The 27,524-nt window shown below is 35.7% G+C and overlaps 1 protein-coding gene across 6 annotated transcripts in view; it reads left to right on the top strand.

Moving 5' to 3' along the window:
* The window catches only part of Snx25 (sorting nexin 25), a 110,322-nt gene that overhangs the window by 77,361 nt on the left and 5,437 nt on the right, over nt 1-27,524 (top strand). For 3 of the 6 annotated variants that reach the window (XM_040294414.2, XM_040294420.2, XM_005329215.4), the window contains 10 exons: nt 1,808-1,989; nt 5,074-5,205; nt 7,011-7,283; nt 9,984-10,148; nt 15,017-15,148; nt 17,522-17,662; nt 20,288-20,401; nt 22,078-22,242; nt 24,063-24,180; nt 27,368-27,434. In XM_040294414.2, the coding sequence (XP_040150348.2) occupies nt 1,808-1,989; nt 5,074-5,205; nt 7,011-7,283; nt 9,984-10,148; nt 15,017-15,148; nt 17,522-17,662; nt 20,288-20,401; nt 22,078-22,242; nt 24,063-24,180; nt 27,368-27,434 (1,489 nt within the window). The remainder of the gene's footprint in view (nt 1-1,807; nt 1,990-5,073; nt 5,206-7,010; nt 7,284-9,983; nt 10,149-15,016; nt 15,149-17,521; nt 17,663-20,287; nt 20,402-22,077; nt 22,243-24,062; nt 24,181-27,367; nt 27,435-27,524) is intronic. The other 3 variants (XM_078031042.1, XM_078031043.1, XM_078031044.1) reach the window with 2 other exon arrangements.

The raw sequence follows: 27,524 nt of genomic DNA on the forward strand, positions 1-27,524 counted from the left end.
TTTACCACTGAATGTACGGTTTATTTAGATTATATCCTGGGATCATTTTGTTTCTTCCTGGGTTGTTCAACCTACTCCCAAGATGTCAGTAACCATTGAAGAGCTGAACAGTTGTGAACCCTAGACCTATTAGATAGATCAAAAGCCCTCAACCCAATTTTTCCTGTTCTAGTTATCATTTGTTGTATAATACACCACCCTAAAATACAGTTTCTTAAACAGCAGTCATTTATCTTGCTCATGCATCTGCACTTGGGCAGAGGCTGGGAAGAATGACTTCTGTGCTTCACATGGCATCAACTGGATTAAGACAATTTGCTTTCCAGGTAGTGTACTCCACATGATACTAAGTGAGTGCAGGATTTTGGCCAAGGTCTTGACCAGAGCTATGATGTAGGAAGCCTTAGTTCCTCTCCATGTAGATCTCTCCATTATCTGATTGTTCAGTTTTCTTCTGTTTGGAAGCCTTGGGGCAGGTGGATGATGTTCATGGTGGCTCACAGCTCCAAATCAGTAGCTTTAGACAAACTAGTCTTGGAATTTACAGTATCGCTTCTGCCATAATCATAAGCCCATTCAAATTCAAGAAAGGCAACATATTCTCCTTCTTAGAGGGAGATTATCAGAAATGACATTGTAAAAAGAAAGTGAGACCGAAGATACTGTAGCTATCTTTGGGAAGTCTCTATCACATTGTCCAAAGTTGAATTAATAATTTTCTACATGCCTGCTTTTTCTCCATTGTTCCCAGATCCATAATCGGCTCCACCACCAGTGTAACTGCTTATGTTAGAAACCTAGAAGCAAAAAAAAAAAAAAAAAAAAAAAAGAAACCTAGAAGCCGTGACTAACACCTCTTTACCTCTTTTCTTTTCATTCCTCCAGAACCTATCTTCTACTTGTTCAGTGGATCATTGGATCTGTCATTCTCAACATTTCCAGTCCTTTCTGCTGCCACTGGCATGAACCTAATTTAGGCCATCACTTTGTCCCTCTGCAGTTTTGCTACAATGGTTTCCCAACTAGAACTTTCTCTTTTTTCCTCCTGCTTCCTTTGTTATCTTTTAAAATATAAATCCATTCATGGCATATCCCTGCTGAAAATCCACTAAAAGCTTCACTTTGGGGCTAACGAACAAAGTTCTTTCTCTGGCCCCAAAATATTTGCATCTTCTGGCTTGTACCTATTTCCAGTTTATTTTGGATCTCCCTTCCCTTTTGCATCTGCTATATAGGGTCTTGAAGTTTTTTTCTCTTTAGAGTTCTCATTTAACCCTTGCTGTTCTTCTTGACTGCCACACTGTATTCATATTCATGTTTGAATGTGATTTCTTTAAGGAAACCTGGGTTAGAATTCTCTTTTAAACAGTTCAGTGGTATCTCCTCATCTTTTTATAACCCACATTATACTTTTAATTGCTTGTATCATCTTTGGTTTTCTTCCTTCATAAACTCTATGTGGTCCAACAATTGGTCCTGAATCTCAAAAGCCAAAACAGTGCCTAACAGATACAGCATTCAATACAGACCTACAAATGAATATGTATATATATACATCCATATCAAGATATTAAATATACATTTAATTTGTGAACTTTTACATACAGAGGTTTAATAAAAATTTTTACATTTGGGTAAATTTGTCAGTGATATATTCAGAAACTACTGTTATTTGGGAATATAGATGTATTTATCATGATTTCTATTCTATTGCTTAATTTTGCTATTTTTCAAAATATAGAGTTATTGTGTTCCCTCTTTTATACCTTGTCCTCTGACTGGGTTCTATTCATCACTTATATTCAAGGTAAGGAATCTGCTGCAATGAAAGCTGATCTCCTGAGGGCCAGGAATATGAAAAGGTACATTAACCAACTGACTGTGGCAAAGAAGCAGTGTGAAAAGAGGATCAGAATTCTGGGAGGTCCTGCCTATGACCAGCAAGAGGATGGGGCCTTGGATGAGGGGGAAGGGCCTCAAAGCCAGAAGGTAGAACTTTTTAGTTTCTTATTTTGACCTTATAATTTTATTATAAACAATGATGTAACCACATATATAGTCTTTTAGCTTTTTAGTATTTCACTTAAGACATATGTTCCGTAATTACAGACTCACATACTTGTTTTTATGAGTAAAAGAACCCTGTTACTTGGTGTCCTTGACTTCTATCAACAGTAGAATGTAGGCATGGCAAGGGTGTGCATGTGTGCATATGTGCCATTGCATCTTATCCCCTTGTTTTCCCCCAGTTTCAGAGAAGCATGTTTTTATTTGTAGGTTTCCAATCAAGTCGTTCACTCAGTTGGTTGAAATAACCACCTGTGAAGTAGAAAGCATCTTAAGCATTATTTTGCTTACTCCTTGCCACATGCTATGAAATTTGTAATTGATATCTTCATTTTCAAAAAAAAATGCTATATTTAAGTAACCTGCCTAAGGACACATAGATAGAATGAGGCAGAACTAGATTAAAAACACAGATGTGACTGATTCACAAGTCTTAAGTGCTTTCTCTCTAAACCATAATGCCAATGACTTTTTGTATTACAAAACTCTGGATTGTGTTGCTACCAAGTCTTTAAATCACAGAGCCTAGGAACATGATGTAGCCCTACTTTAGTGTCTTATCCTAACTCTAAAGGACCAAGTTTGTCTTACAAGACCTGGAGCATGCTGGGATGGAAGGAAACCGTCAGTATACCCTGAGGAGTTTGGCTGTACCATCTGGGACCAGGACTGAAAGGCAAATGCCAAGATCCTTTTTTGTAAGCTATTGTTAGTCACAAAGAAGCCGGCATCTATAAGCTTCTAACCTTCATCTGTTCTGATTTCTTGATCTTTCTTGCTCTTCTTCAGCTTGGATCAGATGCTTGTCTGTCACGTTCCCCTGCATCCCTATTCTAGTGATGTGCTTTGTACTTTTTCACTTGTTCCTGGACTAGTCTCCATTGGAGCCTGTTCAGGCAGGTTTCTGTCCCAGAATTCTGTAGTATCTTACACACATAGCACAAGTGCAGCTCCAAGGGACCCTTATTTTATAGAGGAGTACCCTGCCTATGAGAGATCTGTTAATTTTGCTATTGGCAATGGAAACTTTCTGAGATTTTGGATTTTGATCCAAAGTGAAAACTTCACATTTTGGTGAATGTAAGAGTAATTTGGTAGGCTGAATATTCTCCTTTTTCTTTCTTTCCCTCAACTTTTGGTCTCCTAAATAAATGTCTAGCCCCATTTGTCATAGATGAAGTCTTAATTTATGTCCTATTCATTCTTCATTAATCCATTCATTTAATTAACATTAATGAAGGCCCACAATCTCTCAGGCATAGTGATAAATATTAGGATGCAAAACGAGTAAGATAGAATCCCTGTTCTCAAAGAGGCTAAAGTAGGCCAGGTGTGGGGGCACATGCCTGTAATCCCAGCAGCTGGGGAGGCTGAGACAGGAGGATCGCAAGTTCAATGCCAGCCACAGCAATAGCAGGGCTCTAAGCAACTCAGTGAGACGCTGTCTCTAAATAAAACACAAAACAGAGCTGGGGATGTGGTTCAGTGGTTGAGTGCCCCAGAATTCAATCCCTATACCAAAAAATAAGTAAATTAATAAAAAAGTTCAAAGTAATTATAAAACAAAATGAAAGTAATCTAGTAGACAGAGTAGAAAATATTTGGGGTTTAGAAATTAGTGACAATACATATCTAACCTTTTCTAAAGAAAAGCCAACTTTCACATCAGTTTATTCATTCCATCCAAGTCCAGTCCAAAACGAATAGTACTGAGTGTAGTCTAGGACTCTATATTTGAGTCTAAAAAGGTCCCCTGGCTTCATCTGTTGCTGGAGTTGTTAACCCCATCTTCTCTCTTCTGTTGCCAAAGTTGATGTGAGTTACTTTAAGCCTCTTTATAGTAGAGTTAGAATTTGTGCTTCAGAATGCTCTACTGGTAGGATTTACACAAAGTAAAGACATCTGTTGTGATGTCACAAAATTAGTAAACTGACTAAATACTAATGCCTTGAAATATATATGGAAACTGATTACTAATGGTCTGTACAAAATGAATGGCCATCTCCTTTAGTTAGGTACCAGAAGTTGTTAGAAAATGCCTTTCTCTTTCTACCCGCAAAGCATATTAAGCAAGGGCTCATTGTTGGATAGAAGAGTTGAATGTACATTGATTATATGTGCTTGACTTTAGAAATATCTTACTGGTAATAGTTGAGAAATTTGCCAACTGCCATGATGTTAATTTTAAGAATCTCAATATGTGAGTTTTTACTTAAAGTTTTTTAGTTCCACTTATTAGATATAAATTTTTACCACTAATTCAGGCAAAAGTTATGGCTAAATGAATCATTTTACCTAATTGAGTTTTATACATTGTTATGGAGATCATCTGTTTTCTCACATTAGAGCCATCCATATTCAAGGTTGTTCTTTCTGTGTCTTCAGGTAGATTCCTTTTTCTGTTTCTGTGAATATACAGAGTAGTAAACAAAGGAGTAGTAGAATTGAGTTTGGTATATCCAACAATGGAATATTAGGGACCAATTAAAATGATGCTTACAAAAGATTTTTTAATGAGTGTGGTATTGTAAACAAAAAGTCAGTATATAAAATCACTTGTGTATTCCTCAGCTGTATAAAAATATGATGGAAAACAAAATTCTAAACCTTTAGACTCCAGCTTTTTGGTCTTTTTATACATTCTCTTTAATTTTTTCTATCACTGGCAACTATTGAGTTTTTGGCATAGAATATACTTCCTGTAGGGATTTTTATCTATTTCTAGAACTGTACCTGATACCAAGTAGATGTCAAGTAAATCTTTGTTGAGTGAGTGAATGATTAATAGAAAATTGGTATCTCTTGAATATATGCATTTTGAATATTCAGCAAGTTTTATTCCTTTTAAAATTTAGGAAGATGGTAGATGAGATATTTCAGTTTACGTTGGCTATGACCTTAAAAGTGCATTCTTCCCTAAATGTAGAAGTTAATCTGTTCGAAGTTAAAGCAAACTGGCATTTAAAATTTGATTTTAAAAATATTTTTCTTAAATTTCTATTATAGATTCTTCAGTTTGAAGAGATCTTGACCAATCCTTTGTACCGAGAGCACTTTCGATTATACATGGAAAGGATGGACAAAAGAGCTCTAATTAGTTTTTGGGAGTCTGTGGAACATTTAAAGAGTGCAAACAAGGTAGTATATATAGGCTCAAGGGATTTTTAATTCCTAGCTGATGAAAATTGCATATTAGGCATGTTGTCTCTTTTCTCAACACAGCTGTAAGTATACATTAAAAGAATATTTTAATCTAAATATAATATTGTCATTATATCTTAGCCTGTTTTGACAAATAAAATTATATTTTGGAATGTGTAGTCATGGGGAAAAGAGATTCATAAGTGTCCTAAGAGATTAAATTGCTATTTAATAAATTTGGTCTTGTTCACCTCAGTCTCATAACCTTGCCATTTATTATAGCATAATACTCATTTTTCCTTTTTGTTCATTTTTATTCTTCACTTTATAATATGTATTTTTCACAACTCTTCTTTAATTTCATTTAAAATTTGATTGAATAAACGAACATAAAGTACATTTGTGGTTATGTATGCCTCTGTCAATGAAGAAGCCAATGGTTAAACAGTGTTCTTTGTACTTGCAGGTTCTGAATAGATAATACAAATTAGCTGGGCACGGGATATAGTCCTGGCAACTCAGGAGGCTGAGGTGGGAGAATAGCTTTAGTAATTGAGGCCAGCCTGGGCAACATAGCAAGACCCTATCTCAAAAAAAGAGAAAGAATAAATGTCTATACATTTTTAGTGTATATGTATGCATATGTCTACATACATACATAGCAATATGTTTAATGTATATACATGAAATATATCAGTGTATAACATTTCCAGAGGTTTATTAATAGAAGCACAGAGAGCATTCTTGTGTATTGAATTGCTCATTTGCTTATGAATTTTGCTAGAACAGAATGTTAATTTAAAATACATTATAAATCACAAACTGCCTTGGTTAAGGAACTAAATATAGACTTACAGTATTTTAAAATTTTTGTCTTAGGAATATTTCTCATTGTTAAGTTACAAACCACAAATTACCTTATTTTACCCATTATTGTATTTGGCAACTTCATTGCTTTTTTTAATCAACACCTTTAGCTCCTCTCAAAAGAATACAGTAAAGAACAATCTAAAGAGTTTTCTTAAACAACTAACTATGTTTTCAAAATTCTCAAGAAATAAGAGCATACAGTTTCCTCAAAATAGCCACATTTTCACCTAGCAGCTCATTACTATATGTATTTTATTTTCACTACTGTTGAGAACTTTACATACCATTCCTAGAGTTAAGTATCTCTAGAAGAAGTGTAAATATTATGTCAATCAAAAGAGATGTTGGCATTTCTGAAGTAGGCCAGTGGTGACCCAAGTGTACTGTGTAAGACTAAGCTGATCAGTATAAGGTTGATGACAATGTAATTATGCTGCATTAACATTTTGAAGAATATCTGTCTTCTTTTTTCAAAATGTACGACTACTATATTGATATATTTCTGGGATAAAAATTATTTATATTAGTGAGTGAGGACTTACAAGTATTCATTTTGATAAAAAGTCAGATGAATTTTCGTCAATAATTTGTATCCTTGTGGAATTGAGATTTATGGAAAGCTATCCACTGCAGAAAGAGAATTTCTAATTCTTGTGTTTCCTCCATTTCTGGCTTTTAAAAGAAATTACAGATGTTAACTGTTTGACATAAGGTGCTTATTTTAAGAAACCAGTAATTTTTTCAGGGCCTAACACTTATCCCTTAACTCTGAACATGGACACAGAAGTCTAAGCTCTGCAGTGGTAACAGTATCAGGATACATCCCAAATATCTTCCTTCCAGCCTTAAAATGCAAACAATTCAGTGGAAAATAATTTCTCTCAGAGATAATATTACTTACCCTTCATGTTCTTCAACTCTTGTCTTTTCAGAATGAAATTCCACAATTAGTTGGTGAAATTTATCAGAATTTCTTTGTGGAAAGCAAAGACATATCTGTAGAAAAATCACTTTACAAAGAAATCCAGCAATGTCTTGTAGGAAATAAAGGTATTGAGGTGTTCTGCAAAATCCAAGGAGATGTATATGAGACCTTAAAGGATAGATATTACCCTTCATTTATCGTCAGTGATTTGTATGAGAAATTGATGATAAAAGAGGAAGAAAAACATGTCTCAAAATTGATTTCCAACAAAGATGATATGGTGAGTCAAATTTAATTTTTGACTTCTTTTTCAGTGAATAAGCTTTAAATATTATTCATTGGGCACATATTAGAGGAGCTAAATTTGATGTACATCTCCATGTTTTAATATATAGGATTTTAAGTAGAATAAGAAGTTCAATTAACTCGTTGCTTCTGATCTTGTACAATTCTTTCTTCCCTTTTCTGCCCTTCCAGCCAATTTGCTACCACTATCAGTACTAAGTCAAAACCTTTGCCTGCCTTAGATACAACCCTAGTTTGACTCCTGAAAAATAAGAATAGATCATTCCTGGCTTAGGCCAGATAAAGGAATCAGTAGAGCTATCGTCTAGCCTCCAATTAGTGAGAAAAGGGTTGGCAGGGGCTGGGGGGCGGGGTGGATGAAAAAAAAGGGATATGGAAGGAGTTAAAGTAACTATTTTGGAGTTTTAAAAAATCAGATGAAATTAAAATGTTCTAAAGAAATCTTGGTAAGCCATACCTTAGGTCTAATTTTCTTATAGTGTCTACTCAGTCATTTTGAATAGCTTCAAGTAACTTCTCTCATTTACTAATGGTGACTACATCTTTAAGATTAGTACATAAAAAGATTATAATTTATCCTGGATTTTTTTTCTCTGCCCAGTTCTCTGTATCTCCAATTCTGAGGAATCTTTGCTCTTAATAGTATTTGAAGTCAGTTTGAGGTTTCTGAACTATTGTTACATTTTATGATCTTTTCTTAGAATTGTTTTAAGGTTTTGCTACTTAGTTTTTTGTTTATTTGTTTTAGGGGGGTAGCAGGGATTGAACTCAGGGGCACTCAGCCACTGAGCCACATCCTCAACCCTATTTTGTATTTCATTTAGAGAGACAGGATCTCACTGAGTTGCCTAGTGCTTTGTTGTTGCTGAAGCCAGCTTTGAATTCGCAATCATCCTGCCTCAGTCTCCTGAGCTGCTGGGATTATAGGCGTGCACCACTGTGCCTGGCTGTTAGTTCTTTACATATAAAATCACTGAACTGATTGGTCATCTCACTACTCATTGCAATTTTTTTTTAAAGATAGATCACAGTTTGTTTTAACTGTCATCTTCCTACTTCAGATATTTAAATTGTTAATATTTTAGCAAATGCTGTAAAACATATTATTCAAATTAATAAAAAGATAAGTCAAATAAGGACTTGAACTGACAGTTGAAGTGAGAGGTAACCATAAACAAACTCATAAAAGGTCTACCACCTAGGATTAAAAGAAGGCCAATGTGTACTATTGACTTTTTGAAAACTATTGGTATTCTTTGTTTCAATAATCCTGGAAGTGGTAACTTCTAGAAATGTTTGAAAATGATTAAAATGAAGGAAATTTTTTAAGCACGATGGAGTTTGTTTTAGTACATCTGAGGCAGTGAGATAACGAAAGAAAAAAAAAGAAGAGTTGACTCATAGCAGGAACAACAATAGAAATACACCTCCATAAATTGTCAGTACAGTAGAATACAATGAAGCTAAAAAATTATAATTTTGAAGACTATTATAGCCTTAAAATATACTACTTTATATTTTTTGAAAAGGGTAGAATACCCACTTTAATGAGTACAAGGTATAGGATTACATAATAATGCATATATTTAAAACAATGAGTAGAAAGAATAAAAATGAAAACATCTTGTTTTTCTAGAACTACCAGTACTATTATTTTGTCTTTGGAAAAAAAATCTAACTTTATGTTTGTTACAGTTAATAAAAATTAGGCCTGGTGCGATGGTGCATATCTGTAATCCTGAGGCAGAAGGATCACAAGTTCAAAGCCAACCTCAGCAACTTAGTGAGACCCTTAGCAACATAGCAAGACCCTGTCTCTAAAATTAAAAACAATAAAATAAAAAGAGCTGTGGATATAGCTAAGTGGTAAACACCCATGGCTCAGTCCCTAGTACCAATAAATAAATAAAATAAATAGTGAATGAATGAATGTACTTATGTAAAAATTAGAAGAAGAAAGTCTGGAAGAAAATTAAAGAGTGAACAAACCAGAAGATACTTCTCAGCAGCTCCATTCAGTGCTCTGTGTGCTGTTGGTTATTCTGAAATCTAATTCCTGTGCTGTTTGGTAATCTATTCAGATTTTTCCAAGTTGTGTAGTTCTTTATTACACTTAGGTCATTTTCAAATGCTACTTTGCTGGTAAAATTATCTGCCTATTAATTTACAAAATATGTCTTCAAGAGAAGGACCGAACAAAGTACTTACGAAAATGTGGAATTTAGAATTTTTATTTTAAAGTGACTTACGTTAGTTTCTCATAATATTGTTAGGAAAGAAGCAAGATCTCTGTCAAAGATTAGGTATAGATTTTTCAGATCAAGTTGGGATGATAACTCAGTTGCCTTCCCTTGTTCTATGCAGATTTCCTTGGATGTACCATTTAGAGAATAACACCATGCAACCCTGCTCTCCCACCTTCTTCAGGTTATTAAATATTTCCCTTTTCAACACAATTCTGAATACCAATTACTTCAATTTTTCTCGTTGTTGAAAAAAGAAAACACTCTGCTTCTAAGCATTCTGTTTAAGTATTTTTTCCTTTATTGGAATCTAGTACTTTGGAATGGTGTCCTGTGATGATATAACATCTGCATAAAAGATAATAATTGCTAAGGTTTATTTATTTATTTTTATCATCATAAGACATGGTGGTGTGTGGCTTTTCCTCCAGGGCCTGGAAAATGAGGCTAGTGAGGAACCTTTAGATGAAGGTGCCAGTGGGATTAATGAACATACCAATTTTGCTGTCAACAAACTCCGAGAACTAAATGAGAAACTTGAATATAAAAGGCAAGCTCTAAATTCTATTCAAAGTGCACCAAAACCTGACAAGAAGGTAACTCTTTTTTGCTTTCAAGATTGTCTCTGGGTTGGGGATGTGGCTCAAGTGGTAGCGCGCTTGCCTGGTACGCATGCGGCCCGGGTTCCATCCTCAGCACCACATCCAAACAAAGATGTTGTGTCTGCTGAAAACTAAAGAATAAATATTAAGATTCTCTCTCTCCCTCTCCCTCTCTCTCTCTCTCTCTCTCTCTCTCTCTCTCTCTCTCTCTCTCTCTCTCTCAAAAAATTATTTAAAAAAAAAGATTGTCTCTGAGTTTCTATTTGTTTAATTTGATAAGTATTAGTTTTCAAACTATGTTGAGAAATGTCAATTTCTTTAAAAAAGAATTTTAACTATGAGCAAATTCCATTTTTGTTTGTATTATTTTGGTTTTGCTTCTAGGATAGAATTAGAAAAGCATTTGTTTTTAGTCTTTTCTGATTTGGAGTTTTTTCTGAGTCATCTGCTGTGACCAGTTGCTCACAGTTGATTCTGCTTTGCCAACAGTACCTTTGGGGGGAAGAGGCTTAAGCTTTCTCTTGTGCTGAAATCATTTCTGGAAGTAAGTTTCATACTCAAGGACAAATTTGGGGGGGAAAATTTTTTTTCCTACTGACACAAGAATAGAAAATCTCACAGAATTGTGAAGACAAATAAGTTGCTTTTCTAAAAGCAAGAAAATTTGAAAGTTTAAAAATGTAAACAGTATTTTGCTAGTTGGCGTTTCTCAGACTAAGCTGTGTGGCAGCCTTTTGCTTTGTCTTTATGCCTCTTTGGAGGTTTTTTCTCACAGGGTATGGCTTATGTTCTTTGTTCAGCCAAATGGGTCTCCTCTGGCAGTTCCTGAATGTGTGTGTGTGAGGGTTTCAAACTGGCCAACAGAGCAACTTTGAATAAAACAATTTAAGTGGATCACTTTGGGTTTTCTTCTTTAGTGCTTCTTTAGTACTTAGTACTTCTTTTGTGGAGATTCAAATGCTTTTGTAATAAGAGAATATTCCTGAAATAAAATGTAAGGAAACAATGTGTTCTGTACCTATTCACAATCTATATAATCATAACATCTATTTGTCTATTATCCAGTTAAACCAGTGAGTTTTCCTTAAAAAAGAAGAAAAAAAAAACAAGAAGAAAGTTCTGCAAAGGTGTATAAACTCTGTTAGTAATGATTTTTTAAAAAATTATATGGGAGTCAAGTGTAGTGGCTCACACCTATAATTCCTCAGGAGGCTGAGGCAGGAGTATCACAGGTTTTAAGCTAGCCTAGGCAATTTAGCAAGACCTTGTTTCAAAATAAAACATAAAATGGGCTGGGGATATAGCTCAGTGATAGAGTTTCCCTAGGTTTAATCCCAAGTAGTGAAAATAAATTTTATCAGGCAAAAGAAAGTTTAATATGAAAGACACTTTAGTAATCATTAATGATTTTCTGAGAAAAAAAAATTCAGCTTTCCTGGGTTGTTTTAAGAGAGGTTTATTTCCCCCCTTAAATAGAATCATTCCCCCCAATTGGTACATATAGAACTTGTAAAGCCCTGCAGTTTTCCCACTGATAGAAACATCTTTGAGATAATAAGTAGAATTAGCTGACACGGTAGATGATCAGTATCTGCAATATGGTGTGTTCTTTAAGAACAGTTGACTTTCTTATTCTGGATTCATCTCATTATAAATTAAAATGTATTTTGAGGGAGCAGTATGAAAGATGAACTAGAAAATCTTCATTATTTTCTGTTTGGTTCATCATTTCATTCAAAGTTATTCTTTAGCTATTCTTACATGAATCTCTAATAAGCATGGAGTAAACATTCTGAGCTTTAATTACATGAAGGAATTCTCAAGAGATTGGAGCGATTCACTGTTATTATGGGTTAATTTGAACACTAATCTTATGATCATAGCAAAGATAGTCCACATTTCCTGTTAAATCCAATTGTCCACAGGCTGCTTCAGGGAGCACTTTGCTTTTCAGCAGTTTTGTGCTGGGCATAGAGGGCTGCATGATGTAAGGCAATTGGTACTTTTCCCCAGAAGGACACATTGTGTTCCTTCTATGTCCTTCATTCACATTGGTAAAAAATAAAATATCTGATAATTGACTTTTTAAAGCTTAAGATGGATATTGAAAAGGTTTTAGTAACCTAGCAATGAACACACACACCCCACAAAAATCTTGTGCTAGAAAGACTTTTGTGGATTAACTGTCTAATTATGAATCAGACCATTTCCCTATGCATATAATAGTATAGTCTTCTTCCCCTCAAGAAAGAAAGTCAGGAGTTTGCTGACCATTCCTCTTCTCTCGAATCTCTGCACTAACAGTGTCACTGGCTACTGGATGTCCAGTTGGCCTTTTAGCTTGATTTTCTGAAATCCAATGCCCAGATTTTATTTTGTTTTATTTCTCTAGAGAAATTTTGTGAGACTGGAGCAAACTTTCCAATTCTAGGTCAATATTGGGAGTATATCACTAACGAGGAAGAATCTCAGTAATGGAAATGATGAGTAAATGCATAATGCTGTGCTAGTCACTGTGGAGCAAAGCCTGACACCTGCCCTCATCCAGCAGAAGTGCTGTCTAAGAAGTAGTCACAGCCCTTTTTGATGATAAAAGGGCACAGTCGGGAGGGCTTTCCTTTAGGCCTTCTGAGGAAGGAAAGAAACCTGGGAGACACTGCATATTCATGAGAGTTCCTATGGAGGCAAAGCTGCAGTCCTTAAGCTACAGAGTTACATAACCCTGTAGGTTTTCTCATAAGAGATCCAAGATGATGACAAGCAGAAAAAATTTTTAAATATATTTATATTTTAAAGTTGTGGTAAAAATATATGACAAATTTTACTACTTAAGCCATTTTTAAGTGTGCATTTCAGTGGCATTAAGGACATTCATGTTGTTTTACAGCCATCACCGCCATCCATCGGCAGAATTTTTTTCATTGTGAGAAACTTAAACTCTGTATCCCTTAAAGAGTAACTCCCATTTCTTCCTCTCCCAGCCCCTGGGGACCACCATTCTACTTTCTGTCTCCATGAATTGAACTATTCGATGTACCTCAGATGACTGGAATCATACTGTATTTATCCTTTATGATTGGCTTTTTTTTACTTGGCATGGCATGATGTCTTTGAAGGTTCTTCTATCCTGTAGCATGTGTCAGAATTTTATTCATTTTTAAGTTCATTGCAGGTGAATGCCACGTTTTGTTTTGTTAATCCACCATTCATCCACCAATAAACAGTGGCTAACTTTCACCATTTTGCTATTGTAAATAATGAATGATGTTATGGACATGAATACATAAATATCTCTTAAGAGATTCTGTTTCCATTTCTTTGGGGGTATACCTAGAAAAGGAATTTCTGGGTCTAATAATTCCATTTTTAATTTTTTGAGGAACCTTCATACTATTTTCCATAGCATCTGCACCATTTTACAGTATGCAAGGGTTCTAGTCTTTCCATGTCCTCCAAATACTTGTTATCTTATTCTTTCTGTTCCTCCTCATGAGTGAGAAATGGATTTTTTTTTTTTTGGTGGATGGAAACAATACCTTTTATTTTATTTATTTATTTTTATGCAATGCTAAGGATCAAATCCAGTGCCTTACACATGCTAGACAAGCGTTCTACCACTGAGCCACGACCCGACCCCAGCCCTCATTGGGCTTTTGATTTGCATTTTCCTACTAATTAGTAATGTTGAGCATGTTTTCATGTGTCTGTTAACCATTTGCATAATTGTCTTTGGAGCAATGTCTATACAAATCCTTTGCCCATTTTGTAATTGTTTTTATTTATTTATTTACTTGGGTTTTTTTTTTTTTGGTTTGTTTTTAGCTATCTTTGAGTTTTAGGTATTTCCTTTTTTATTCTAGATGTTGAAGCTTAATCAGATGTATGATTTATAAATATTTTCTCCCATTCTATGGTTTGCCTTTTTACTGTGTTGATAGTGTTCTTTGATTCACAGATGTTTTTAATTTTGAGGAAGTCCAAGTTGTCTATTTTTGTTATTGTTGTTGTTGAGTATGCTTTTAGTATCATAGCCAAAAAATTATAGCCAAATCTAGTATTATGATACTTTCCCCCTATACTTTATTTTGTTTTTATAATTCTGTACTACTTAAGCTACTGTCTTTGATCCATCTTCAGGTATTTGTTTTATGTGATAAGGATCCAACTTCATCTTTTACACATGGATATCCATTTTTCTAGCACCATTTGTTGAAAAAACTGCATCTTTCCCCAATTGAATAGTCTCAGCACTCTTGTTGAAAATCATTTGACTGTATAGGGGAATGTTTCCTTTGAGGTTCCCTTTTATATTCCATTGGTTCTTAGGTCTGTCTTTATGTCAGTCCTGCTTTGTTTTGATTACTGTAGTTCTGTAGTAAGTCTTAAAATCAGAAAGTGTGAGTCTTCCAACTTTGTTCTTTTCCAAAATTATTTTGGCTATTTGGGTCTCCCTGAATTTTAGGATGGGATGCTTCTATTTCTACAAAAAAAATTCATAGAAATAATGATAGGGATTGCATTGAATGTGTAGATTGCTCTTGATAGTATTGACCTCTTAACAATATTAAGTTTTATAATTCATGCACTTGAGATGTCTTTGTAAATATTTGTTGTCTTTAATTTTCTTATCAGTGTTTTATAGTTTTCATATTTCACTTCCTTGGTTAATTCTTCAGTATTTTATTCTTTTTGCTGCTATTGTAAATGGGATTGTTTTCTTAATTTCCTTTTTCGATTGTTTATTGTTAGTATATAAAAACACACACCTGGTTTTTGTGTGTCAATTTTGTATCCTGACACTTTGCTGAATTGCATAGCTTTTTAAGTGCTTTCATAACTCTCAGGATGTTTTCCTATGGCAGATTGTTTCCAAGTTGAAGGATGAAATAATTCTAATAGAGAAAGAACGCACAGACCTTCAACTGCACATGGCGAGAACAGATTGGTGGTGTGAGAACCTTGGCCTGTGGAAAGCGTCCATCACCAGTGGAGAGGTAGGCTTCACTACTTTTGCCTGATATTTATTTTAAAGTTTGACTTTACAAGGCAAAATTTTGTTCTTGAGAATTAAAACTGATGCTAGAAAATCTCTCTCGTTCATTTAGACCATACTTGTCTGCTGTCTTCCTTCCCTCAATATTTTCACTCAGTTTTGCCTGGAGTTAGTAACTATCACAGGCTGCTTGATACAGATCTGATCTTACCCTGCTTTGTATGAAAAGTTGCTCTTGTTCACTAGAATTGCAAGCAACTTTGCTATCAGAGCATTTAATGCACCTGAAGGTTAGGGCCAGGGTTAGGGTTAATTTATTTTTCCGATGATGATTGAAATAAAATAGAAAGGACTTTTTGAAACTTAGTTTTAAAAATTTAAGAACATCTGATTGTTCCATCTTGCTGACTTGAATTGCTTAAACCTCAGACATTCTAAGTTCTTTAATAATGAATGTTTTCCCTTTTAATTACCTGACTGTTCTTTGAGAGAATGGGATAACAGTGTGCAGTTACATAAATTAGACTCTAATTTCACTTCGGAGGAAAGATGCTTCTTATAGGCATGACAACTCCCTCCTGTCACTCAGGTGGAAACCTGGAGACAAAAATCATGTCTACTATGTACAGATAGCAATATCCTGAGAAGGTATTGTTATTGTTTTGCTTTGTCATTGTTTCAAATGGCTGTCTTTGTTCTTCTCTGCTATCATATGAGTGACTTGACACTCCTGCTGGGGGAGGGCTTAAAATTCACAATCTTAAGTTCACTTCTAGATAGATGATAAAACAAAGCAGTTTTCCAAGAGCTTCCCTGAAAGAGTTTAACCAAATGCCCTTTGGCACTTGTTGTCACTCCCATTAGCGCAGCTATATGACAGTATACCTTTTTAGAGGTCAGGGAAGGCCTTGGAATACCATATGAAAAATATAGTAGTTGGTAATTGCAGATGAAGTTATTATTTGGGGTGAAATCTAGAAACGTGATGGGCTCAAGGGTACATAATGTCAAAGGGTAGTAGAGGAAACCTGTTGAAGGGAAAGAACACAAATTTCGTCACCTCAGCATTGCTTAGAGCTATCTGTGGTATTTCCAGTAGTCAGATATTCAGGGAGGGAAGGAGGGAGAGATGAAGTGGAAATCCCCAAAGGTACTTTGCCCTGGTCATCAGCCATTACACTGGGGTTTGCTGTGGTTCTTGTCACTGACAAGATAAGGGAAATGGATACAGAGGAGTCACCTGACAGCCAGCAATCACAAAGCAATCCCACATACAAATGTGTGGAAGATGCATTTACATGGAGCCAGACTCTTGACTTCTGATCCTGGGGGACCCATTCATCAGATGTGTGGTCCTAGGAAAGTCCATTACCCTGTCTCTGCCTCTACTTTCCCATCCATGGGGGCAGGGAACAGTTTCCCTACCTCACAGAGCAGAGTGGGTTTTTTCAGTAAACTTTGCATCTCTTCCTTTTGCCTTTCTTATTGACTCTTTTTCTCTAATTCAGTTTTTGATACTGATTTAGACAAATGTTCAATGTATTTTCTTATCTATTTAGGTTAAAAATAATAGTGGCCTATTCTAAATTATGATGGCAGGCATGTATACATGTGTGTGAGAATTAAGTTGTAAGATTTCACAATGTAAAATTTCACAAAAACAGCAATCATGGGTTATTGAGTCCTGATATGAACCGAGGAGGCCCTCAAGCCTTCCCTGAAAGAGGCTCTCACTATCTGATAACTCTTTGCTTGCTATGAATGTGTTTTGTCAGGGAAGTACACTTAAGAGGTTAAGCCTACTGTGTATGTTTTATTTTGCTGTATAATAGATTTCTTAGCTTAAAACAGCACCCTTTATCACCTCACACCTCTGTAAGTCAGAAGTAGGTACAGTATGGATAGTTCTTTGTCCATTGTATCACAAGCTGAAGTCAAGGCATTAGCCAGACTGAGTCCTTATCTGGGGCATCTGGGGGTAAAAATAAATAAATAAATAAAAAGTGTCCAAGATTTTCAGGTTTATTTGCAGAATTCAGTTCCTTGTGGTTGAAGATCAGAGGTCTCTATTTCCTTTCTGGCCTCCTTCTTGGACTTCCAGACTTTCTGACTTCCTTTTCTGTTACTTGCCAGAAAAAAACTCTCTGCTTTTAAAAGGGCTCATATATGATTAGGTTAGAACCACCCAGATAGCTTCTGTCTGAAGATTTGTGCCATATTGCATAACCTAATTGTCAGAATACAATCCATGTTCATAGACCCAGGCATTATGCAGGGCACACCAGGGAGAGGGAGGGCTCAGAGGACATTTTAAAACCTTCCTACTACATCCTCTCACCTTGCTTTCGGTTGTTGATTTTGATTTTTTTTCAAGGTTACAGAAGAGAATGGTGAGCAAATGCCTTGTTACTTTGTCACAGTAAGCCTACAAGAAGTTGGAGGAGTTGAATCTAAAAACTGGACTGTCCCAAGAAGGCTCAGTGAGTTTCAGAATTTACACCGGAAACTTAGTGAGGTATGAAAACTCATGAATGCAAGATTCTAGCATTACTGAGCACAAAGAGATTCAAGAGTTCATTCTAGTTTTCACACATAAGAAAACTGATTAGTCTTTCTCTTTGCTGTTGATACTGGCACAGTGACATTTTCAGCCTGACATTTGGAAATTAGTCATAGGTCCAAATCTAGTCTGATCCTTTAAGACAGACAGTTGTCTAATTTTCATTGTAAATTGCCATAGAGCCTCAGAGCTACAAGTGACCAGGGATCACATAGGGCCAGTGGTGTTGAAGCTGCCAGTTGTGACCCTTAATGAGAAGTGAAACCAATTATGAGTTACGTAGGAGAGTAAAGTATATTGGCTGCCCTCACATTTACTAACAGAGGCACAGCCTCTAGAGCCTCCAGACTGCTCCACTCTGAATCCTAACTTTACACAAAGAGACTTAAAAAAATGTGGCCCGGGGTTCATCACTCAATTTTTTATACTCTCCTCATCAGTGAAATAGAAATATTAATAGTTCCTGTTCACCTACCTCACAGGGTTATTGTGAGAACTAAGGGAATAAATGTATACAGAGCATTTAGAAGAACATGCGGCATATATTAGGCATTATTGTGTTTTACTAATAATAATAGTTGCAGTAATGACCACTGTTTCACTTTTGTTTTATATGTGTACATAAGATACACATATGGATATGTATATTTTTTATTTTTTAGTTGTAGATGGATATAATATCTTTATTTTTATTTATTTACTTTTATGTGGTGCTGAGAATTGAACCCAGGGCCTCATGCATGCAAGGCAAGTGCTCTACCAATGAGCTACAACCCCAGCCCAAGGACGGATGTATTTTTTTAAAGCAATGCCTAGTTTATTTTTTAAAAAATATCTTTTAGTTGCCAATGGCCTTTATTTTATTTATTTATATGTGATGCTGAGAATTGGATCCAGTGCCTTACATATGCTAGGCAAGCGCTCTACCACTGAGCCACAACCCCCGCCCCTGGATATGTGTATTTACATTATGGTTGCAATGTAGCATGTATTTCCTACTGTGGGTTTTAGTCAAAAATGTTTGCATGCCACTAATCTAGGTCAATTTTTATATTTGATAATTTTATATCTGATTCAAGAATTAACTGACTTGTCTGTCATTAGACATGTTCATAGTGAACAAATCGGATTAGAATTGAGATCATCTTGCTTTTAGTTTATTATTCTCCTACTTTTCCTCAGACCTTGAATCTTCTCTAACTCTCTTCCTACTGGAGATAATTGCTGTTTCCCCAGCAATGAAAAGCTCTTCAGTCATTTCTACTTTAATTCAAGTCTATTTTTGTCTTGCACAAAATTAACTACAACTGGAAAAACTCTTGTGGTCACCTCTTAGACTTCTCTTTTGCAAATGAAATATGTCTGTTTCCTTTAATCTTGTCTCCTAAGGTGATTTTTTTTAAACTCTCTTAATCACTAGCTTCTGAATGTTGAACTTCTTCAACTGCTTTTTAAAGGATGATATCCCAAACTAAATGCCATACGTAATACAGAATTTCTCAAATTGACTATGGTCACTCCAGCAATATAGAAAGCAAAATATTTATCTGAATGTAAGAATAAATTCTTCCCAAAATTGTTGAGTAAAATTGATACTACAGAAAATTGCATTGTTTGCCCTGTGGCAAACCTTTGTGAAACCAAAGTTTAGTATCAAGCTAGTTGCTGATAAAAATGGAAGGAGGAAAGGCATTTAGGGGCAATTTTGAAATAAAATGTACTCATAAAATTAAATATATTTAGGAAATAAAAAATAATTACACTAAAGCATTATAAGAAACAAATTTTGAAAATGCTGTGTGTATCCTTTTGTCTAATCATCTTTCCTCATTTGTGGACTGATGGCTGGGCTCTTCTCTTAATCTTGCCATTTCTTACCTTGCAAGATTTCCTGTTGTGAGAATTTTTCCTGTTGGCAGCTGTGACAGGAAGTACCTTTTTGGGTCCTGGTGATTGTAATCTTCCCTTCCAGCTGTTTCACTTCCCTAAAATTTCATAGAACTGTTTTAAGGATGAAATAACATTCCACATTTCTAGCACAGTGTCTGATAGAATGTATGACTTAATCCATAACAGGCAATCTATTGTTATTAATTATTAATATATCTTATTATGATTAATGTATTTACTTTCTACAGTTTGACATTGCAGGGCATAATAAAACTACAACCCAAGTTTGCTTTTTCCCCCACCCCCCTTTTTTTTAAACTTGGGTCACTTTGTTTACAAACATGTTAGAAATACTGCTCTAGTAGGAAAATTTTGTGAACCAGGTTTTCATACCAAGCATAATGTGCTACTGTGCATGTTATTACAACTCCATATTATCAGCCTAGCTTCATGATTTCATGTCTTCTAGGTATTTCTAGCTCTGGGGATGAGCTTTAACTTTTTCCATCAAATGCACTATTCGTCCAGATACTTTTAAGTCTAGTTACAGTGGATAGATTTTCAAGGTCTTAAATCTCAGAGGCACAAGTACAGGAGGAAGATATTTGTTTTGTTCTAATTATAAGTCTAAATCTTTTTAAAGGTTAAGATATAATTTTAAAACACTAACATTTAACTTTTCTCCTACAGTGTGTCCCTTCTATTAAAAAAGTCCAGTTGCCTTCTCTTAGCAAGCTGCCTTTCAAATCTATAGATCACAAGTTTATGGAAAAGTCAAAGAATCAATTAAATAAGTTTTTACAGGTAAGCAAGTGAAAAGTTTTAGATATGAAAAGGAAAATGAGTTATTTGGAGTTAAGTAATCATTGTCCTGAAAGCTTACTAGTTTGATTTTTGTTCTCACCAGCTGTGCCAAACTTACGGTCAGGAGCTGCCAGCTTTTTTTGCATCACTTATCCCCACCAAGGGAAACTTACTACTGTCCTGACTCTAAGCAATAGTTATCATTACTTTTGAACTTGATATAAGTGAAAATATACAGTGCACATTCCTTTGTGTCTTTTTCATTCAACATTATATTCATGAGATTCATGCAAGTGTTGTTTTAGTTGTAGATCATTTTCATTACTGCATAGATTTTTCTTTGTGTGAACACACTACACTCTATCTGTTCTATTGTTGATGGGTGTTTAGAATTTGAGGCTTTTACAGGGTGGCTTTTTCTACTGCCTGTTGTTTGGAGAATATATGTTAATACCTAAGGATTGTAATTTTTCAATGTGAGTGTAGACTCACCAGTAACATGTAAGGGTTCTCATTGCTTCACATCCTCATTAACACTATTTTCTGTCTTTTACTTCTTAGCTGGTGGTTCATTGCAATTTTAATTATTCATTTATTTTTTTGTTGGTGATGGGGTATTTTTCCCTTGGCCCCAGTTTCATAATATTGAGTCCTCTCAGAAGTGGTTATTCTAGGTGGATTTATAGAATGTGTCAGGTCATTTGCCATCTGAACAGATTGTAAGCCTCATGGACTAATCCCTCTGAGACTAAAAAAACCTCATCACTGTCCCAGTTGCTGTTATCAGAAGCATATTTTGCTCCACAGTGTTCCATCTCCTCTGGTAGTGACCGTCATAAATGGTAATAGTTTCATTGGCTTATTCACTCTTAAATTCTATATTTTGAATGATAGACACATTTTTGTCATTACATTGATGATTCTACTGTCTTATCGTATTTGTACATAAACATACTCAATTTATGTTCTGCCCTCATCTCCCCTAGGTCAGATAAGTACATTCAGAATTCTAGATAATTTCCAGCTTAAGGTCCAATAAAAACAGTTATGTAATTATGTAAACAAGCATTGTTTCAAAGGTGGTGGATCACAGTGAAATGAAACTGTTGCTGGCAGGCAGGGCCACCATGGAATTCAGAAGTTTCTTTTTCAGCAGACATACAAAGTCTGAACATAGCCATGAAAGGTTGTGTAATGGTATTCATGAATAATTTGCAGACATTTAAGTTACCCAAACACAGATGAGTGAATGTTATCTTTCAAAGGTAGTGGCCTCTGAGATCTATGAGTTGTTTGTAAAGTAGAAATTTTTTGTTGCTCAAAGTGGTACAGAGTTGAGTGAGTTCCATCATCTTCACAGTATTTCCTACAGGCAGTGATTAGGGAATTCACCCTGGAGAGGATTATTTGCTATTAAGAACACTGAGAATTGATCTTATATAAAGTTCATTGTGGAGAGAAGGGGTTAAGTTCAGAATTATGATGAAAGTAAATTCATGACACAATCAATTTTAACCTAAGTGTCCCTCACTTTTAATTTCCTTTCCTATGTCTGAGTTGCTACTGCACATATCCATGCAAGTCTTCTGCAGAGTATGTGTTTGCCTTACTTGTAGTAGCTCCCAGCAGCACAGATCATTTCTTATCTAGAGTAATTAATCCTCTTTCTTCTGCAGAAGCTACTTTCAGATGAAAGACTGTGTCAGAGTGAAGCACTTTATGCCTTTTTGAGCCCTTCTCCTGACTACCTCAAGGTCATTGATGTGCAGGGGAAAAAAAACTCTTTTTCATTATCCTCATTTTTGGAAAAACTTCCCCGTGACTTCTTCTCCCATCAGGAGGTGAGTGCTCCAAAGGCTACCACTTTTGTAGCATGTTTAAGTAGATATTTTTTTGAAGGCTGTTTGAAATAACAGAATCTTAGCAAATGCATATTACTAAGGAAGGGAAAGAATAAATGCGTCCATCTTCAGTTATTATCTCTGTTATATTTTGGGTCATCTGCTTGTCTTCCCCTATTAATCACCTGGATAAGTTAAGATGCATAAATAAAATGATTACTAAACAAGGTGAATAAGTGAACTGTGGATGAGAAGTTCCATAGGAGACAATCCCTGGGGATGGGGAAGCAGATTGAAGACCGTCATTATGGAGTAGTTGTACCAGTACTGAAGGTTCAGAGGAAGGATGTGTTTGTGGGATGGTTAGTAGGTCATTGGACTAGACTGGAGGGTTTCTGTGGTGCTCTAATGGAAGAGAAGGCAGGGTTCATGTCAGGCTAAGGAGTTTAAACTATCTCCAGGAAATAGAGAGCTGTGGAATATTTTGAAGCAAGATGAATATGTCAGCAATATGTATGAGTAATGGAATGAATAGAAAGAAACTGTAGACATGATCAGTCTCATATTCTAGATGTCAGGCTCTCATGTGTAGGTCACTGAGGCCCCTTGTTTGACTCTGTAGCAAATTGCATAAAACCATCTCTGAAATTTTGCTGCTTCTTAGTTCATTGGCAAATGCCATGCCTCTTCACCAGGATTGGCTTAATGGGTTTGCATAGGGGAACTGGCCATGAAAATGTGCACATGGCTTTACCACCTTGTGAGCTAGGAGATCCCTATGTGTCCCATAGAACATACCCACACCTATGTTCAGGTCTATGGACCTGCCTCCCTCCCCAGCTACTGTCCCACCTCTTTCCTTCATCTGTCTAGACTTGGCTAGTTTACCTCCATTACCTCCTTTTTATGCCAGAACCTCTTAGAATGGCTTAAGCACTTTGAAGGTACTATCTGAAGGGGTCAGTAGCTTCCTCTACTGTTCACCTTCCTCCCACATCTTTGAAGCATTCGTTGTTGCTGGAATTCTGCCAAGCTGTTTTCAGAGAACTCCTCCTTCTTCCAGAAATTCTCCTCAGTCTTTTCCTCTGCTCTCCTGATGTGGTCCAAAGTCCTGTCGGCTACTTGGTTCCACGACTTGGGCTTTTTCCTCCATGCAGACATGAGAATGACTTCCTCGGCTGTCCTCACACTGGCTGGTGTTTGAATGTCTGTAATAATACTTCATCCAATCTGGTGAAAATAGCTGCCTGTGTATGTGTCAGTCTCTCCAGTGGCTATTGGCCAAGAAAAGTCTGGATCCACATTGCATTCATTTTCACTAGCCTGGTGCCTGACATAAGAAATTTTGAACTGAAACTTGCTGACATGCAGATCAGAAAATGAGAAGAGCTGAAGTACAGAATAAAAGCTTGAAGCAGAGCTTTAAAAAATAACTGCATTACTTTAAAATTCACATATTTTTTAAAAAGCAGTGAATGTAAAATTATTTGTTAAACTTTACTTTTAAAACTCAAAATAGTTTTATTTTTAGAAAACTCTAAATTGCCTATGAATTCACTGATTATTAATACCATTGAATGTTTTTTTAATTAGCTTATTTTAAACTTTGAATTAGGCTTTGGAATCTTACTTTTCCCTGAGGTCAGACAGATTTTTGTCCTCCACATTGAAAAATAGATAGATTTTTGTGTAAAAGTTGAGGGATTTTATGAAGCTAAAACATGAGCAAATAGTTTGGAATTTATATTTGAAGAACAACAACAACTCTGTAATTTTCTTGGATAAGTAACCTACTTCCTGTGGCTTTGCTGTACCCCTAGGAGGAGACGGAGGAGGACAGTGACCTGTCAGATTATGGTGATGATGTGGATGGGAAAAAAGATGCCTTGGCTGAACCATGTTTCATGTTAATTGGGGAGATTTTTGAACTTCGAGGAAGTAAGCCTCTTTGTTATTATTTAGTATTATTTACTGATTAAGTGGGACTAATTTAATGTCTCCTTATTTCTGAAGTACGTTAGATATGTATTTATATTCATGTATTTATTGCCATATTACTAAAAATTATTATACAAAAACTATTTTGCATAGAAGAATAATAAATAATCTTGGCTAAAGGTGCAGTTTTGATGCTAGTATAGCATGTGGCCAGGGACATATTTTTTGGACCTATTTTTTGGCCTCCTTTCTTCCTTTAGAGCAGTAATTCTCAATGTAGGGAGTGGAGACATTTGGTGATGTCTGGAGACATTTTTGGTTGTCACAACTTAGGGTGGGGAGTACTGCTGGCGTCTGGTGTGTAGAGGCCAGGGATGTTCCTGAATATCCTACAGTGCACAGGACAGCACCCCCAACAGAGTTAGCCTGTCCATAATGACTAATGCTGAGGCTGAGAAATCCCACCCTAGTGATTCTGAAGGAGATATACTTAGAAGACACAACGGCTCTATATACTCAGATTAGCATTTTTTCCTTGGAGGCAAAGTTGGTCCTACATTTGTTCCTAAACATGTCACTTAAAAATTCTTAGCAAATGAAAAAGCTCTGTTATAAATTTGAATACATCATATGTCTTTTAATCCTCAGCATCTACAATGTCTTATCCATAATAGATAATCAGTAAAAATGCCCAGATGCATGCACTAATGAGTAAATAGGCAAGAAAATTTTAAGTGCCAGAATTATCTTTGATCATTAGACTTTTACTTCTCCTAAGTCTAAGCTAAGAAGATATATAATTTTAATCACTCTCCCTTTGAGTGCATATAGAGAAACAAAAATGTAGAGATTCTGCCTTCAGTGAATTTATACTAACAGGAATCCAAAAATGTAATTTACATTAAGCAATAGATGAAATTTATTTCTACATTAAAGGCAGAGATTTATATGTAAAGAGGTTTATTTTAGCATAATTTAATTAACAAAAATTAGAACTAAGATAACTTTAGAGGTGAGGGATGGACAAGGTAGTTACTTAAGAAATATCCAGGACAGGGATTGTGGCTCAGTGGTAGAGTGCTTGTTCAGCACATGAAGGCACTGGGTTCAATCCTCAGCATCACATAAAAATAAATAAATAAAGATATTGTGTTCATCTTCAATTAAAAATATATTTTTAAAAAAGAGAAATATCCATGAGATAGAATATCATTTGGGCATGAAAAATTCCTTCAAATAAACTGTCTATAGTCTTTCCATATTTTAGATACTTTTAAGGTTACATTGATGTTTATCATAATGTATCTATAGAAAAAGAGATGTACACTGATGTTTAACTTGATTCAGTATAGAAAAAAAATAGTGCTCAATCCAAAGTCGAACTCTCCCTCATTGAAATCTGCATATGAAGCCATGAATCCTCCCAGTTTCCCATTGGAGGTATAAGAATGAGGACACACTATACAAGCCATTGTTGGTGTGTTCTTTTTGATAGGTGCAGAGAGATTAGTAGGGCTCAAAATGCTCTTTGTATCCTGCACACTCTCCATCAAATGCCTGCTCAGAAGTACATTTGGTTTTGCTAGTGACATTTCAGAGGGGAATAAATAGAACATCTTTTATAATGAGATGTGATATATTTGCCATCAGCAAAATCCTTGTGCTGCTGCAGCTGCCTCTGTAGCTTTGAACAAATGAAACCTTGAAAGGAGACATGGACTGTTTTGTTATGGGGGTGGTTGGGGACTGGAGAAGGATAAGAAATAATAGTAGACAAAGAGAATATCAGTGATGAGAGAGAATATTTAGTAAAACCAGTTTTGGTTCCTCCTCTTGTTCAGTATACAAAAAGGAGCCAGTAATACAGCCTTCTCTATAGCCACTCTGCAGTCAGGCATTCCTTCTAGAGCTGCACTGTGCTCACACCCTCTGGGTAGAGCTACCTCTTTTCTGCCCTAGAAAGGCAGCCTGAAGTTATCATCTCTGACAGAAATGCTCATCCCAGCCTGAATGCCACCCTAACTTGAACAAGTCTACATGCTTGGTAACCTTCCAGCAAATTCCATGAAGAAGCTTAAGGCATTTCTGAGACCTGGTTCTGACTCTAATACTTGACTTTTTCCTAGAGGATTAATACTACTTTAACTGGACATTTAGAGCCATTCAAGAAAAATTTGAAAGGATTTCAGAATGTTTTAGTCAAGGGGCAGGTCTGTATGTACTCGTGTGGCTGCCCTTGGGCAAAGGCATGTGTGATTTAGTCCTTTAGGTTTTCTTGCTGGGTACAGGATGCCTGTACTTGTGGCTCCATTATAGCCAAATCTGAATTTCTCATTTCCTCATATGTCAGTAGCCAAACATTACAGTAGCTGGAGGTAAACATACAAATGAAAAATGTAGTTTATATTCCAATTGGTGGATGTAATATATTCTCATAACGTTTTTCTTCACCTATAAAATATATCTCTATGTTAATAAGAAAAGTTTAGGCCCTTCACATACAAAAAACCACCTCAGAGCAAGTAAAAAAGTGAACACTAATTCTTTCCTTCTTTAGATGGAAAAAATGAGGTTCAGAAGGTTCAGAAAAGGAGATATACACTCAGCTGCTCTCAGAGGCAGCACAGGAGATTGCAGAATCCCCATCCCATTCAGGACTCTCACTTTTTACAGTTCATGATTCTTCCCCCAAACACGTAAAATATATAAAATACACAATATACAAACTACTACTCAAATGCGAGCAGTTAAAACTGTCACTTCATTAATATTTCACAATATTTGTCACTTTTTACTACAGATGTTTCTCATTCAGAGCCATGTATTAGCAAATTTTGTCAGCTATCCAGTCAGAAATCTGCAGTAGAAATCACACTGTCTGCTAAGGAATAGGCATTGTTGCCAGTATTCATAAGCACAGGAAGTAAAGTACTGTTTGTCCCTGCTAACCTAGCTCTTCTGAAGCCATTGAGAGCTACAAAAACTCTTAGGTTTCTTCTCATTAGGTGCTTAGTGAAAAGCTTAGAGTTTTCTTGAGCAGAAGTTTGGTAAGCTAGATCCAAATTCTGCAGAAAGCATAGGTATCAGGTCTACAGTTGAATTAAGTGGTAAGATTTTTATGCTTTGTACAGCTATGAAAATGTCTTGTGATATCCTATGATGAGTTTTCCTTTGATTTATATTTTAGTGTTTAAATGGGTGAGAAGAACATTAATTGCTCTCGTTCAGGTCACTTTTGGAAGAACCATCAACAAGTAAGTGTTACAAAATTAACACTTGAATCTATGCCCTACTGAATAGTCCAAGTACCCTATAGTATAGTACCCACCTGATGATTTAACTAT

This window comes from Ictidomys tridecemlineatus, chromosome 14 (assembly GCF_052094955.1).
Source record: "Ictidomys tridecemlineatus isolate mIctTri1 chromosome 14, mIctTri1.hap1, whole genome shotgun sequence".
Taxonomy (NCBI): domain Eukaryota; kingdom Metazoa; phylum Chordata; class Mammalia; order Rodentia; family Sciuridae; genus Ictidomys; species Ictidomys tridecemlineatus.